The 14,527-nt window shown below is 42.8% G+C and overlaps 1 protein-coding gene across 2 annotated transcripts in view; it reads left to right on the top strand.

Annotated features, from left to right (window-relative positions):
• The window catches only part of RAB28 (RAB28, member RAS oncogene family), a 99,486-nt gene extending 88,440 nt beyond the window's left edge, over nucleotides 1–11,046 (top strand). The window contains exons 6-8 of one of the 2 annotated variants that reach the window (XM_075260923.1): nucleotides 1,605–1,682; nucleotides 7,875–7,973; nucleotides 10,434–11,046. In XM_075260923.1, coding sequence (XP_075117024.1) covers nucleotides 1,605–1,682; nucleotides 7,875–7,967 — 171 coding nt within the window. In that variant the 3' untranslated portion in view covers nucleotides 7,968–7,973; nucleotides 10,434–11,046. The remainder of the gene's footprint in view (nucleotides 1–1,604; nucleotides 1,683–7,874; nucleotides 7,974–10,433) is intronic. The other variant, XM_075260929.1, reaches the window with a different exon arrangement.
• Nucleotides 11,047–14,527: the final 3,481 nt, after the last annotated feature.

Here is a 14,527-nt window from a genome sequence, read left to right as displayed (position 1 = left end):
GGGAGCGGGGATACGAGCCTCATGCCGAGCCGTACACGCAGCGCTTCCCATTCACTTCAATGGGACTGCTCGTAGTGAAAAAAGCAGCCCATTCATTTCTATGGGGAGCGCTCGTATGCCGGCTCCCATAGAAATGAATGGAACTGCTTTATACGCCGCTTATTCTGAACGTCTTTTACGTTCAGAATAAACTGGCGTTTACTCCGTGTGAATGAGCCCTTAGGGTAAGTTCACATGGGGCCTCAGGTTCCAGACCAAAATATGGGTAACCATGACTGAATGCCGTGCACTGCACCGGCATCCAGTTGCGCACTCCACTCCGGACTAGGCCCAATGAATAGGCCTAGTCGTAAGGAAGGGAGTGTCTTCAGGCCCAATCGCGAAGAATGAACACCTCGCTTCTTTTTTCCAGGAGCCGGAAGAAACGACTCCCGGAAAAAAGACCTGAGCTGCTCCCATTGATTTCAGTGGGGGCCTTCTTTTTGGTCAGGATTTTGAGGCGGATACAGCCCAAAAAAAAAAACCCATGTGAACTTACCCTTATGCGGTCTGTTGTCAGTTTGCTCCAGCCTTGCACCAATCAGCTAACAGTAGAGAACTTAATTATCATATTTGATGTTGATACTAACAACACTGATTGCTCAGGAACGGTGGGGGCTAAAGAAAAGATTCCAAGCAGTATATGACGTATACAAAGGGTTGGAGTTGGTGAAAGATCCTCTTAAATGCCGCACCCAAACCCAATAGGTAGGATTTCTGTAACCGGTCCTCAGATGTGCAGAAATGTTTCCCTGTTCTGTGTTTAGTTTGCTTCCAATGATATCAGCAGAGACTTTAGCAATAGCTGTATATAAGGAAATAGAGGTAATGAGTTTAGAGGTAATGTATATGGAAGATTTAAAGGAATGTGCCACCAGAAAATGACCCTTTAAGTCATGTTTAAGCTGCATGTTGGAAAACACTGCCATGACAATATGAGCTACACCATCGGATGCGGCAAACCTTTAGTCTGAAATTGTGATGAATCAGAATGGTTTATAAAAAGAGAAGAAATCTTACTGAACCTGCCTTACCAAAATGTTTCCCCAATTGATCCCACCTTTAACCAGTATCCTCCTGAGCTCCCCCTCTGCCGGTGACCAAAAGACATGCACCATACCTTGTACGATCTGCTGGTCAACTTATCCCTACTCACTTGTGGCCTTCCTAGATCCGTCTTGAGATGTGCGCAGGTGACAGATACTTTTTAGATTCTCTCCAGCTTAGCCCCTTTCATTGGACGTGCTGTTCTTTTCACTAGATCGTTCCCGTTAATTCCTCTTGTTCTGGCGTTGCGCTATTTTTTATTGTAAAACAATGAGACAATTGTTCGTTCCGTGAAACAAATCTGGTAAATGTATTGGAATTCAATTGCTAAACACAACACTTTTCTGTATTAAAAAGACACCAATTTCAAAGCTGAAGTTATTTTAAGGGCCGTCGTGTCTCAATTCTGGGTTTACATCTCGCCAGTGTTTACAGTGCAGGAAAGGCTTGATTTATCTGAAAGTAACTGGAGGATGTCTGCTTTTAATCATTTTACTCCCATTTCTTTCCCTTTGTAGGTTTTCCTGTGCTTTCAGAGAGTCGCGGCCGAGATCCTCGGTATCAAGCTAAACAAGGCAGAAATGGAGCAGTCTCAGGTAAAGATTCTTACGGGAAACTAAAGTTCCTTTAATCTGGACTTTGCTAATCCAGAATGTCTGTTGATTTAGAAATTCTGGTAAACCAGCCTTTTTCAACCTAGTACTAAAGGGGTTGTCCAGGCAAAATTGGGCGACCCCTTTAACTTTTAAAGACACACTCTGCTTAAAGAGGACCTTTCACCTCCTGGGGCATATGTGGTTTTATATACCGCTAGAAAGCCGACATTGTGCTGAATTCTGTGCCCCCGGTGAAGAGTTATCGATGCCGGTACCGTAGTTCTTCATCGTCAGAAGGGCGTGTCTGACAGTCAGTCAGGAACGCCCCTCCTCACAGTAGCGCCTATTGCGATGTACTGTGTGACCGGGGAGTAACACCCCCTCCCCTCCTTATAGTAATCGTTCATAGACTAGTACTGGGGGTCTGGCTGGGCGGTAAGGAACACCCCTTCTCACAGTACAGCTTAATAGACGCTACTGTGAGGAGGGGCGTTCCTGACTGACTGTCAGACACGGCCTTCTGACGATGAAAAGCTACGGTACTGGCACTGATAGCTCTTCACCAGGGGCACAGAACGTGAAAGCCGACATGCGCTGTATTCAGCACACTGTCGGTTTCCTAGCGGTGTATTACACCGCATGTGTCCCAGGAGGTGAAAGGTCCTCTTTAACTGGCTACACCGAACCAATGCAAAGGTGCTGGACGCACCAGAGAGAAGTCTGATGAGATTCTCCTTTAGGCAAATATGATTACCTAAATTAGGTAATCATAATTATATAGGTTCCATATTATATTTAAAGGGGTTGTCCAGGCAAAAATGGGGTCTCTTCCTCAGGACTATGAGGACCAGAGCATCGGTGACAGGTAACCATGTTTTTTTTTTTTGTTTTTTTTTTTGTTTTTTTTCACTGCCCCGGCTGATTTAAAAGTTAAATAATTTTTGTCTGGACAACCCCTTTAACTGTAATATGGAATTTGTCATGGCGTCACTTTCTAAATCTATAAATCTTAATATTTACCTAAAGATGAGTCCTATTAGACCTATCTCTGGTTCGCCCAGCTCCTTTGCATTGGTTCGGTGTAGCCAATTAAGTATACCTCTGCTTCACAGCGCATGCGCACGAGGTCTGGCGCGTGCGGCCTTAAAGCCCCGGTGTACTTTCCCTGACTTCACTGAACCACTGCACAGATGCTAGGAGTATGTATAAGGGTTTGGAGTTTTTTAATTATTAGAAGACTTTCTTAACTGCTCCTTTCTGTCAAAGCCTTAACGGGAATCTGAGGTTGTTTTTACCTAATTTTAAGACCTTCCAGGAAACAAATGTTATACATAAAACAATAGAATTAAGCGATTGTACTTTGTTTATCCCATGACTGTATGTGTATGACTACAGGGGGTCAGGCTGCCGGGACCCCCATTTATCACACAGGAGTCACAGAGTTCTTTGTACTGCACATACATGATCACTTCTCCATTCACTTCTATGGCAGTGATTTTCAACTAGTGTGCCGTGACACATGGTCGGGTGTGCCGCGGGGAAAGTTCCCCAGACGCATGCCAAGATTGGCACGGGAGACCTATTTTGCTGGTACAGCAGCCAGTCCCCGTATAAATGTAGACGGAGCGTCCCTTCACTGCTCTGCTAGCTAGAGCTGAGGTGTAGGACACGCCCCCTTCTCTCCCTGCCCACCAATCAGAGGTGAGCCTCTCACTGCACAGGATAAGGGCTCCCTGGACCTGCTGCTACACGTGAGGAGGAGCTCCTGCCGTCTGCAGCCCTGAATAGTAGAGGAGGAGAGGAAGCTGAACAAAGTGAAAGTAAAAGAAAACACCAGGTTAGTAACTATTCTCATTAATGTCAGGCATTTGGGGTTATTACTTTAGTTTTAGTAACTCCATGTGCCTCACATTAATAGCAATTAACCCCATCATGTCCCTCATATTAACTCCTGTGTGGCTCACATAAGAGTTAATAACATGTGTGACATATGGGGGTACTATATAATGAAGATATTTACTTATCACCTCCATATGTCTCACATATCAGTATCCCTTATGTAAAGCACACAGGGGGTTAATGTGAGGGACAGGATGGGGTTCACTGCTATTAATATGAGGCACATTGAGTTGTAACCTGTAATATACATGACCAGACTTTTTATACACAACTGTGGATAAGAGTACAGACCTATACATTTCTAAGGACCCATATATACAGCCATTCTTTTTGTGGCTGTGTATCTGGGCCAAATTGAAGAGCTGAAAATTATAGAGCAGGTCCTATATCTGTCCTATACCTACCCTATATCTGTCCTATACCTACCCTATATCTGTCCTATATATACCCTATATCTGTCCTATACCTACCCTATATATGTCCTATACATACCCTATATCTGTCTGCATTTGTGGCCCTGTCAATTAATTTTTAATGTTTATATCAGTGAAAACCACATGCGTGCCACTTGTATGCAGAAGGCGTAAGGCTGAGGCCCCACGTTGCATAAACGCAGCGTTTTTGTTGCAGATTTTGCGGCAGTTTATTTCAACCAAAGAATCAACCATTTAGAATCTATATTATTAACTATATGTATAATATGTACTGTTTTAGTGTCATTTTGTGCCATTTTGGTTGGTGGTGTGCCCCGGGTTTTTTTAAGTGTAAAAAGTGTGCCGCGGCTCAAAAAAGGTTGAAAATCACTGTTCTATGGGACTGACTTGGTGCACGCTGCGGTACTGATGGCACATGGGAATGTTTAGAAATATCTCCCTAGCCCTTATTGAAGGAAGTCGGTGGTCTAGGGCAGGGCGACGGACACTCGTACATAAATAGCTGACAGCCACGGTCGCTCAGAAGCAGCGAAGATCTTCTAATTCATTGACATGCTAGTGATTGATTCCTTTGTAAGTAAATATGAAGCATCAAATTAATTGCACAATATTAATAATTCTTTAATCTAATTTAATTGCTTCCGGACAGTCCATTGACTATATACATCCAGGCAGTCCATTCTTAACTTAGGCTCGGAGTCTCCCATTGTCTTCTGTACAGATCTGGATACATTCTGAAGAGAACTGCACATTTTCTAAACTGTTAACCTTGGTTTAGCAGTTTTGCATTCTCCCCATGTGGATCTGATCTGGCCATTTTAGACAATGTGATCTGCTTCAGGATGTTTGCAGTAAATAAAGATTTGTAAAGCTGTGACCTGCCTGACCATTGTGTAAGAGTGATGCGGGGTATCTGAGCATGAGAGATAACAGCACTTCACTCTGGAGCTCTACAAATTGTCTGCAGATAACCTGAACCCTGGTAGATCACTGCCCTGTCCAGCAGACCGGATAACCTCATCTCTTAAAGTGACACTAACCTTAGTTGATTCTTCACCCCGAGGACCTGTCGTACCCATAACACTGGAGGATTGAGGTTACCCCAATGTGTTCCTCATCAGTAATCTACTAGTAATTACGGTTGAGCCGATCTTGAGATTTCAGTATTGTTTTTAAAATCCAATTTTCGATCATTTTCCTCCTGATCGTGAAATTTGCTCGATCGCTGATCAGTATCCGATCTTTCCCGATCACTCAACCCTACTAGTAATCCTCCTGAGGCTATTACAGAAGCCATAAGTCCATGTCACACGTGCATTATGCTACGGCCTAGGCAAGTGTCTTGTTTTTGTCTTCCGGCATGGATGTTCTACTGTATAGTCGTAATGGATGCCATGAAACCGAAAGCTGTCCATAGTGTTTTGATATTGGCCCTCAGCCATAATCTATTCCTCTTCTCCAGGACGGAAAATAGGCAAATATCAGACACCTCCACCACTAGCCGGTCCCCCTTCAAAATCACAGGGTTTGGCTGACATGCATCTACTATACATCTAATATGTATTCCCTCATTAAGGTGTTTTATCATTAAAAACACATATCCCATATCTACAGGATAAGGAATAAGTGACAGATCACTGGGAGTCCAACAGCTGGGATCAATAGTGATCAGGAAAATAGGGGCAAAAAGTGTCCTTTTAAGCTCCTTGGGGTTGGAATAGCCATGCGTACCTTCTTCTTGTAATTGTATGGAATAGCCGAGTCTGCTATACTATTCCACACAGAGATATCCAGTATATTCCTATGGGCAATAGGCGCGATTTGTATGCCTAGACAGTGGCATCTCTAGTCATACGTACGTGGACATCTGGCAGAGATCTCCATTAGACACTGCAAACACACTGAGACAGATGTACTATTGTGGTCACACCTAGACTATTGTTTGAGCTAAACGTTTGAGCATAGCTTCTCGGAAAAGTGGTTGTGCAATGAAACGTACGCCAGAATTTTGGCATAAAATTCTGGCCAAAAGTAGGCCAACGTTTAGGAGGTATGAGTGTAGACAACACAGTCCAAAGATACACCAGGTTTATCATCCAGCATCAGTCACTGTGATAAATCTGGTGCATTTTCAGACTGCCTGTCTAAGTATACACTGTGTAACTATTAGTAAGTCTGGGCCACTGGGTAAACTCCCTTAGCTGGTGCAGAACAGCTTTCTGAAGGGTATGGGTTAGCGTCTGGTCCATCATAGGGAGTCTGTCTCCAGAACTAGCATATCACCCCAGCCCTGCAGATAGATAGGTTAGTGTCACCAGAACCAGCATATCACCCCAGCCCTGCAGATAGATAGGTTAGGGTCACCAGAACCAGCATATCACCCCAGCCCTGCAGATAGATAGGTTAGGGTGACCAAACCCAACATATCACCCCAGCCCTGCAGATAGATAGGTTAGTGTCACCAGACCCAGCATATCACTCCAGCCCTGCAGATAGATAGGTTAGTGTCACCAGAACCAGCATATCACCTCAGCCCTGCAGATAGATAGGTTAGTGTCACCAGACCCAGCATATCACTCCAGCCCTGCAGATAGATAGGTTAGTGTCACCAGAACCAGCATATCACCTCAGCCCTGCAGATAGATAGGTTAGTCTCACCAGATCCAGCATATCACCCCAGCCCTGCAGATAGATAGGTTAGGGTCACCTGGGTCAAATGTTGATCTCCCTCACTATCTTACTGATGCACTCATTGCTCCAAAAAGCTCCTTTTTATATTGACAAAAAATGTGATATATCTTGACAACAGAGGCAGCGATCCTCTTTGATTTAGGTGACCCTAATCTATTTATGTTTAAGACTGGATTCTGCTGACACACTCTCTTTAAGGCTATTGCTACACAGCAACTTTGGCCCTGTCTTGTTACCCTGCAACTCCATTATAAAGGGTGCTACAACTGCAGGGTCTAGTCACAAAAAGAATCCAGCAGTTCTCACCATCTTTGTGTCTAGACGTCACACTACTGCGCCCTTGGGGGCCACAATTTGACTCCATTCTCTTACATTACTGACGTAGTTGCAGGACGGCGCAATCTTTGGTTGTGCAATGAGAGTGTAACCCTAGCCTTAAAGAAGATATGCAGATTCTGAGGTATTACTTTGGATAAAGTGAGGGTTTTGTCACTGTGCTGTGGGTGTGTGTTGTGTGTATAAACATGATAGACTATTTGAGATGAGCATTGAAGTGAACATTGTTCTCCTGGAATGCCTATGTGGATAAGATTGTCTGGTGTACATGGGGGCTCCTGGGGAGGGATCACTTACTTTGATGGTTCTCAAGCTCCAGTCCACATCACATCTGCTGCAAAATCTATGCTAGAAACCCATTGGGCAACAGGGTGGCTCAGTGGTTAGCACTGCAGCACTGGAGTCCTGGGTTCGAATCCTGCCAGGAACAACATCTGCAAGGAGTTTGTATGTTCTCCCTGTGTTTGCATGGATTTCCTCCCATACTCCAAAGACATACTGATAGGGACAAACTGATATGGGTCTAGCAATCTACATTAAAAAAAAAAACCCACGGACATAAGGTAAATCCGTTTTCTTTGAGCCAGTATTCTGCCAGGCCAAGACGAAGGAATGACAGATGAGAAATCCTGCTAGCATGTGTAAATTTCATGGTGATGTATGTGTAGACTCTGGTGTTCCCGTGTCCTTCCATAGCTCATATTTCTTACCTTCCCTGTGTTTCTTTTATTATAACATTTGTTTTTTTTTTCTTTTTCATCATTCTCTTCTTTCTTCCTTTGCATGACCATTCATTTTGCTTTCGCTTGTAAATTTGACATCGGGTTGGCAGCGAATTGTAAAGGCAGAAATAGTGAACTATCCTGAAGACGATAAACAGTTGAACTCGGCACACTCTCAGAGTAAAGTCTGCTCATTGCAATAGATGGAGGTATTATATACAACTGGGGCTCGAACCGCACTGACATATGTTGTTATATTATGCGTGCTTGCCATGTGGTGAATATAAAATTCAGCCCATGTAACTCTATGGAGCGATTCACGTGCCTTCTATATGGATGTATTTTTTATGTATTTCAATGTTGTGTATGACAACCATATTTTGCTTATTGAAATTAAAAGGGGATCCCTCCACTAGAATGAGGGTCCCACGTCCCCTATGTAAATGGTACAGTCGTCCAGCATGAATGTTACCACTCCATTCAATGTGTATGGGACTGATGGAGTTCGGGTTCGGGTCTTGAATATCCTTGTCAGCCGCGACCATCAAACACCTGTCTCCTAGCCTGCGAATAGCTGGTAATTTGTTAAGGTGGAACAGCCCTTTAAAAGGGGTCGTCCAGGAATTGGAGCAATTCCTATAGAGGTTGGGGAGGTGTAAAATAAAAAACTAAAACATACTCGCCTGTCTCAGTCTCGCACCACTTCCTGGTTGCTGGAGAGAAATCAGTGAGATCACTCACACGTGGTAGGTTCCTTGTGGAAAAAATATGGAGGATAATGCAGATGAAGCTTAAAGGAGGTTTTCTGGCCCCCTGATACATGTTTCATACTGATGACCTAACTACATGATTGGTCGTCAGAATCTGATCTGAGGGGTTCCAAACCTGAAACCCGCACAGATCTGCCGTTCTTGCACCCTCCGGGATCTGGAAGCTGCTGCAGTGGATAGGGAGTGGAAGCAAACTGCAGCTCTGTCCACTGTATAGCGGTGAGTCTGGGGAATTGTAGCTCTGCTCCTATTATTTGAATAGGGGCAGACTGCACATGTTCCTGTCCAATTCAGCAGCTGCCGTCTGTGCTGGTGTCAGATCCCCACAGGTTAGATAATGATAAATTGTCCTGTGGAAATGTCTTCCTCATGAAATCAACATGACAAATGCCAAGCTTCTACATGGCCAGACTTGAGTTTCACCCAGGTAGCTTTGCCCTGGGCAAAACAGTCGAGGTAAAACTTGAGCTTGCCCATTGGAAGCCATTGTTTTTGCTATCACCTCTGTTGGGATTGCCGAGACATGGACAGTGTATGGATCTGTTTTCTGGTGCTAGTGGTTTCCATACCAGTGTGGTTCTCGTTCAACAACTGTTTGACAATTGCCATTTTTTGCCAACTGGTTTGGATCCCACTGCCACCAGAAAACAAATTCATACTCTGTCCATATCTCAGCAATCCCAATAAGTGTTAATACTAGTTTTTTGTTTTATTATAATGTGTTCTCCAAAGGCTACAGTTATAGGGGGGGCTTTGTACAATGCAGACAATACAGGATATAGAAGAATGTCTGATGGACAATTTATGGGAGTTACAGAAAAGCGAGTCCCACCTTTGGGTACCCTGCACCTAACTCCAGAATGGACGCCTTCTCCATTCATTCTCTGTCTTGATGTGGCAGGTGGTAGCTGCCTTACCAGGCTGTACCTTACCTTGTTCTAAAGATAGGTGTGGGTCCTAAAGGTAGAACTTGCATTTATCAGTCATATAAAGTAGCATATTCTGTAGATTTCTCATCAGAAAAGCCAAATAATTCCTTACAGGACTCCTAGTAAAAAGACATGAGTCCTGCTGATTCCAAACACACACAGAGATTGACAGTCTTCTGTGTATACCTACTGATACAGGAAGAGCTGTCACTCAATAAGTGTGGGCGGGAGCAGCAGGTCTTTTTTTCTTCCTTCCCTCCCTCTCTCTTCCTCCCTCCCTCTCCCTCCCTCCCTCTCCCTCCCTCTCTCTTCCTCCCTCCCTCCCTCTCTCTTCCTCCCTCCCTCTCTCTCTCTTCCTCCCTCCCTCCCTCTCTCTTCCTCCCTCCCTCCCTCTCTCTTCCTCCCTCTCCCTACCTCCCTCTCTCCCTCCCTCTCTCTTCCTCTCTCTCTCCCTCCCTCTTCCTCCCTCCCTCTCCCTCCCTCTCCCTCCCTCTTTCTTCCTCCTTCCCCCTCTCTCTCTCTCCTCCTCCTTCCCTCCCTCCTTCCCTCCCTCCCTCCGCCGCCTCTCCCTCCTCCCCTCCCTCCCTCCTCCCCTCCCTCGCTCCTCCTCTCCCTCCCTCCTCCTCCTTCCCTCCTCCTCCCCTCCCTCCTCCTCCTTCCCTCCATCCCTCCTCCTCCTTCCCTCTCTCTCTCCTCCTACATGCCTCCCTCCATCTCCTTTTCCTTCCGTCCCTCCCTCTTCCTCCTCCTCCTTTAAACTGTTTACAAATTTATATATAAAATCTGTTTTAGACTGACACACCAGCCTAAAACTCTTGCAATACAATGAGTATGTATATGTGTGTGTATGTGTGTATATATATATATATATAGATATAGATAGATAGATAGATAGATAGATAGATAGATAGATAGATATAGATATAATCCCTGATGGATCTTGCTAAATGATTTCTTTTCATTATTCCAGAGAGTGGTGAAGGCCGACATTGTGAACTACAGTCAAGAGCCGGTCACCAGAATGGTAAACCCTCCTCGCAGTTCCATGTGTGACATTCAGTGAGCGGACCACTGAGTGAATGAAGAAATGATTTCTGCCGTTGCACGGTCCAGCGGTTCGCCATGAACTTCATTGTAACAACGACAATCTCAATGCAGTGCATTTAGAGGTCTCAAAAACCTACTACAATATTTTGTTTTATGAACAGCAGGCGCCAGGTTGGCCAGTGTCCAAGGCCCCGGGACCACACACTAGAAAGTATAGAAATTAGAATGGAGTTTTCAGAATTCTCTACACTGTACCTTTGCCTTCATGTGTCTGCTCGATCTAGAGAGATCTGAAAAAATGTGCAGGTATCCAGAGCTTTGTGTATTTTCATACCGTTTGACGGACAGATACGATATATATGTGGTGAAATATTTAAAGAGCGACTCCAGTAAAAACTTATGAGATTAAAAAAAAAAGTGTGCATTCCTATTTTTGGGGGGTTTCATACTGCAGTTGCTCTTTATTCTGTATACATTTGGTTCTATAATGCTATACTATTGCATAGTAAGAACTGCAAGCTGAATGTAAAATATATGTGTATATATATATATATATATATATATATATATATATATATATATATTCTGTTGGGGAGTAGCTTACAGATTTCTCCAGGTATGTTCTATTTTTTGCAGTCACTGATAACATAAGTAATGTGTATGGTCCTGAATGTACAACGTTTATTTTTACATTATTGCACAAAGTTTATACCCAGGGAATTCAAAAAGTAAGGAAACAAATGAGTGAGTCGAGAATTGGATTTTTCTTAGTGTAAGTTCACATGGAGTTTTTTCAGGCAAATTTTTGAAGCGGGGAATTTGCCTCAAAAACGCCTCCCATCAGGTCATTGGTTAGCACTACAGCCTTGCAGCACTGGAGTCCTGGGTTCGAATCCTGCCAGGAACAACATCTGCAAGGAGTTTGTAAAAAAAAACTCCCCGTGTTTGCATTGATTTCCTCCCATACTCTAAAAAAAAAAAAACCCACCTCCCATCTCTCCCATTCAGTTCAGTAGGTGTCTGTAAAATCCACTAGAGGAAAAATAAAGCATCATGACCTATCGTCAGGTGGATTCTGCCTTGTAAACCCCATTGAAATGAATTGGAGGAAGAAAAAATAAGCTGGCTATTTTTTTTATTTTTTTTTCTGCCTCCCGTTCTTTTCAATAGGGTTCGCAAGGCAGATTCCACCTGACAATAGGTCACAACTTTTTTTTTTATTTTTTTTTAAAATCCACCTGACTTCCATTGAAGTGAATAGGAAATTTAGTTAACTCCTCAAAAATCCACCTGAAAAAAATCTCGGTGTGAACTTACCCTTATTGATAGGTGCTTGAAATGCTGTGTAATCTGGTATTTTTTTCTACAGTATATAAGTTTTTGTGTATTCCTATATTTAATTTATCCTTAAAATAGGTCACAATACTCGGGGGGGGGGGGGGGGGGGGGGAATATTAACATTGTGCACAATTTCAGAATAATTGTACAATTGTCTTATTATTGCAGCTATGCATTTTAGGTTGCATTGTCATTATAGTACCCGTGTCAGCTATATACATTATATATATATATATATATATATATATATATATATATATATATATATATATATATATATATACAGCTACAAAAATGTATTCCATAAAATTAAAAACAAAATTAAAAATAAATATTTTTGATTGCTAAGTCTTTGTCTGTTTTATTTAGAGCTCGTTCACATCTGCGCCCGGTCTCCGTTCATACAGGTTTCTTGCACAAAACAGAGCAGGAGACGGAAAGTTGCAGGACTCTATCATGCCCATTTCATTTTTTTAAACCGGACACAGAGTCCGACATGCAGTACTCTGTGTCCGGTTTAAAAAAAACGGTTTCGCAGCGGAGAGCATAAAACGCTCACCGGCGCTCACGGCCGGACCCGGTCTGCATGCAGAAGACGGAAACCTGAAAACGGAGTCAGGGCGCTAATGTGAACCCAGCATCACTTGTGCACTTTTTTTGACCATGTAAAGAAAATCCATTTTCCATCCATAGACAGCTCTGAATAGTCTGTTAAAGGGGTTGTCTCATCTCAAGGATCCTATATATACTGGTAGCTTATGTAAATTGAAGCCATTTTCAAAATATATTGCTTTAGAAATTCTGCTTTGTTCTCCTGCTATGTGACCTTATTCCTCCCATTGTTTACACAGCGTTACTATAACCACCGACCTATAGTATAGGACAAGTGATGTCACTAACTCAGTGCCAGCAGGACAATCCGCTCAGCTAATTGCACTTTGCTGATAAACTTGAGTCTGTTATCTGTCTGAGTAAACACACAGATAACATGGAGTTGTATTGTAGAAGAATATGAAGATTATCTCACCTGCTGAAGTTTTGTTTGTCCCTTTCAGCAGGAGGGAGAGAAATACAGGAAGTGAAAAGCAGACACTGCATACAGTCTGTTTGAAAAGCTGAGATGGGAGAACCCCTTTAATGGTTAAAATGGCCTCTCTAGAAAGCTGTCTTTCACATGAAAAAGGCCAAAAACAGACCAACACGTTAGTTTTTCATGAACAGTTAGGTCAGTAAAAAATAGAACTTTTGGGGGTGCCACACGGTGGCTCAGTGGTTAGCACTGCAGCCTTGCAGCACTGAGTCCTGGCGTTGAAATCCCGCCAAGGGCAAAGGAATGTATCACCAGAAAATAAATCCATTTTTTTAAATGTTCCATAGTATTTATAGTTGAATAAATAATCCTAAAAATTCTGCAGTTCTGACTCTGTTTACTAAAATATTGTGTTGACACTTTTTTCTTTTTTTTTTTTTTTTTTTTTAGGCTTTTAGATTTTTATTTTTTTTTTAAATATAGATAACATGGAAAACTGAAAACATCACCAAAAATTCTTAAAAAAGTGTCTAACATTAAAACATAATTTATACAATAGGTTGTTTTCTTACAACATATTCCATTGATGTATAAAGCTCCAGCACGCAGGACTAAATTAATAAGTAAAAGGTACGCTGTAATGAGGACAGCTTTGCTGGTTCTTGTCCAGTTCCAGGAGATATCAATGCCGTTAGTTTCGGCACCAATATCCCTCCACTGTCAGAAAGGCAGGCCTTACAGCCTAGCGTCTTTGTGGGCTGTGAGGAATTCCTTCTCTAACAGTAGAAGGTTATGGAAGAGTACTTTTGGGAGTGGGAGGGCATTTGTCATATCCCAGCTATGACGCTGAGATATAAGGCTTGCCTTTCTGACAGTGGAGGGATATCGGTGCTGAAACTAACTGCACAGATATCTCCAGCACCCGGGCACGTACCGACAAAACTCATAGTGCTCTGAAGTCAGCCCATGTCTGAGGACTTGAAAGGTCCCATGTCCAGTCTTCATTCTAGTATCTGGTATATTGTAATAATAATTATGAAGAAAAAGACGAAAATACCTTTTATTCTAAAAAAAAATCAATGAGCAACATTGTATCGCAGAACATAAGCGCTTGTATATAAAGGAGGCTCCTGTATTATTCTTGTGTCGTCTTCGATCATCACTCTTAGTCACCACTTATACTATACGACGCTATCATCTGATTTATGCTACAAAGGTTCCTAGAAGAAAGCTCCGAGGAGAAGTCACGCTATGTGAGAGACACAAAACTGCAAGTACTACAGCTCAGAGCTGCGGACGAAGAGGATCTGTGCAAGAAGAAGGGCTTAGGCTCAGATAGGGAACACATCCATCTCTTGTTTATGTTTCCAAATCTTAGTGCCGACATGGAGGATAAACAAAAGCTGCTTCATCATGTTGGCATGTGGAAAAAAATATTTTGATGACGGACTAGGAAAATATGAAGTGAGATATCTGGATGTCATCCAGTCTATTGCACAAATTTGGTGGGGCCTTCTTACACTGGAAAGAGTAAAGTACTAACACTGTCCTACTTGACAAATCTGTCAAAAGAAACAACTTGGAAATGGGGATTTCGCTCAGAAGTATGAATTGTAGAAGGATGTCTTTTGCAGATGGCGGACATAAAT

Source organism: Leptodactylus fuscus, chromosome 1 (assembly GCF_031893055.1).
Source record: "Leptodactylus fuscus isolate aLepFus1 chromosome 1, aLepFus1.hap2, whole genome shotgun sequence".
In the NCBI taxonomy this organism is placed as follows: domain Eukaryota; kingdom Metazoa; phylum Chordata; class Amphibia; order Anura; family Leptodactylidae; genus Leptodactylus; species Leptodactylus fuscus.
Note: the sequence above shows the minus strand (reverse complement) of the source record. Positions and strands in the feature narration are given on the sequence as shown.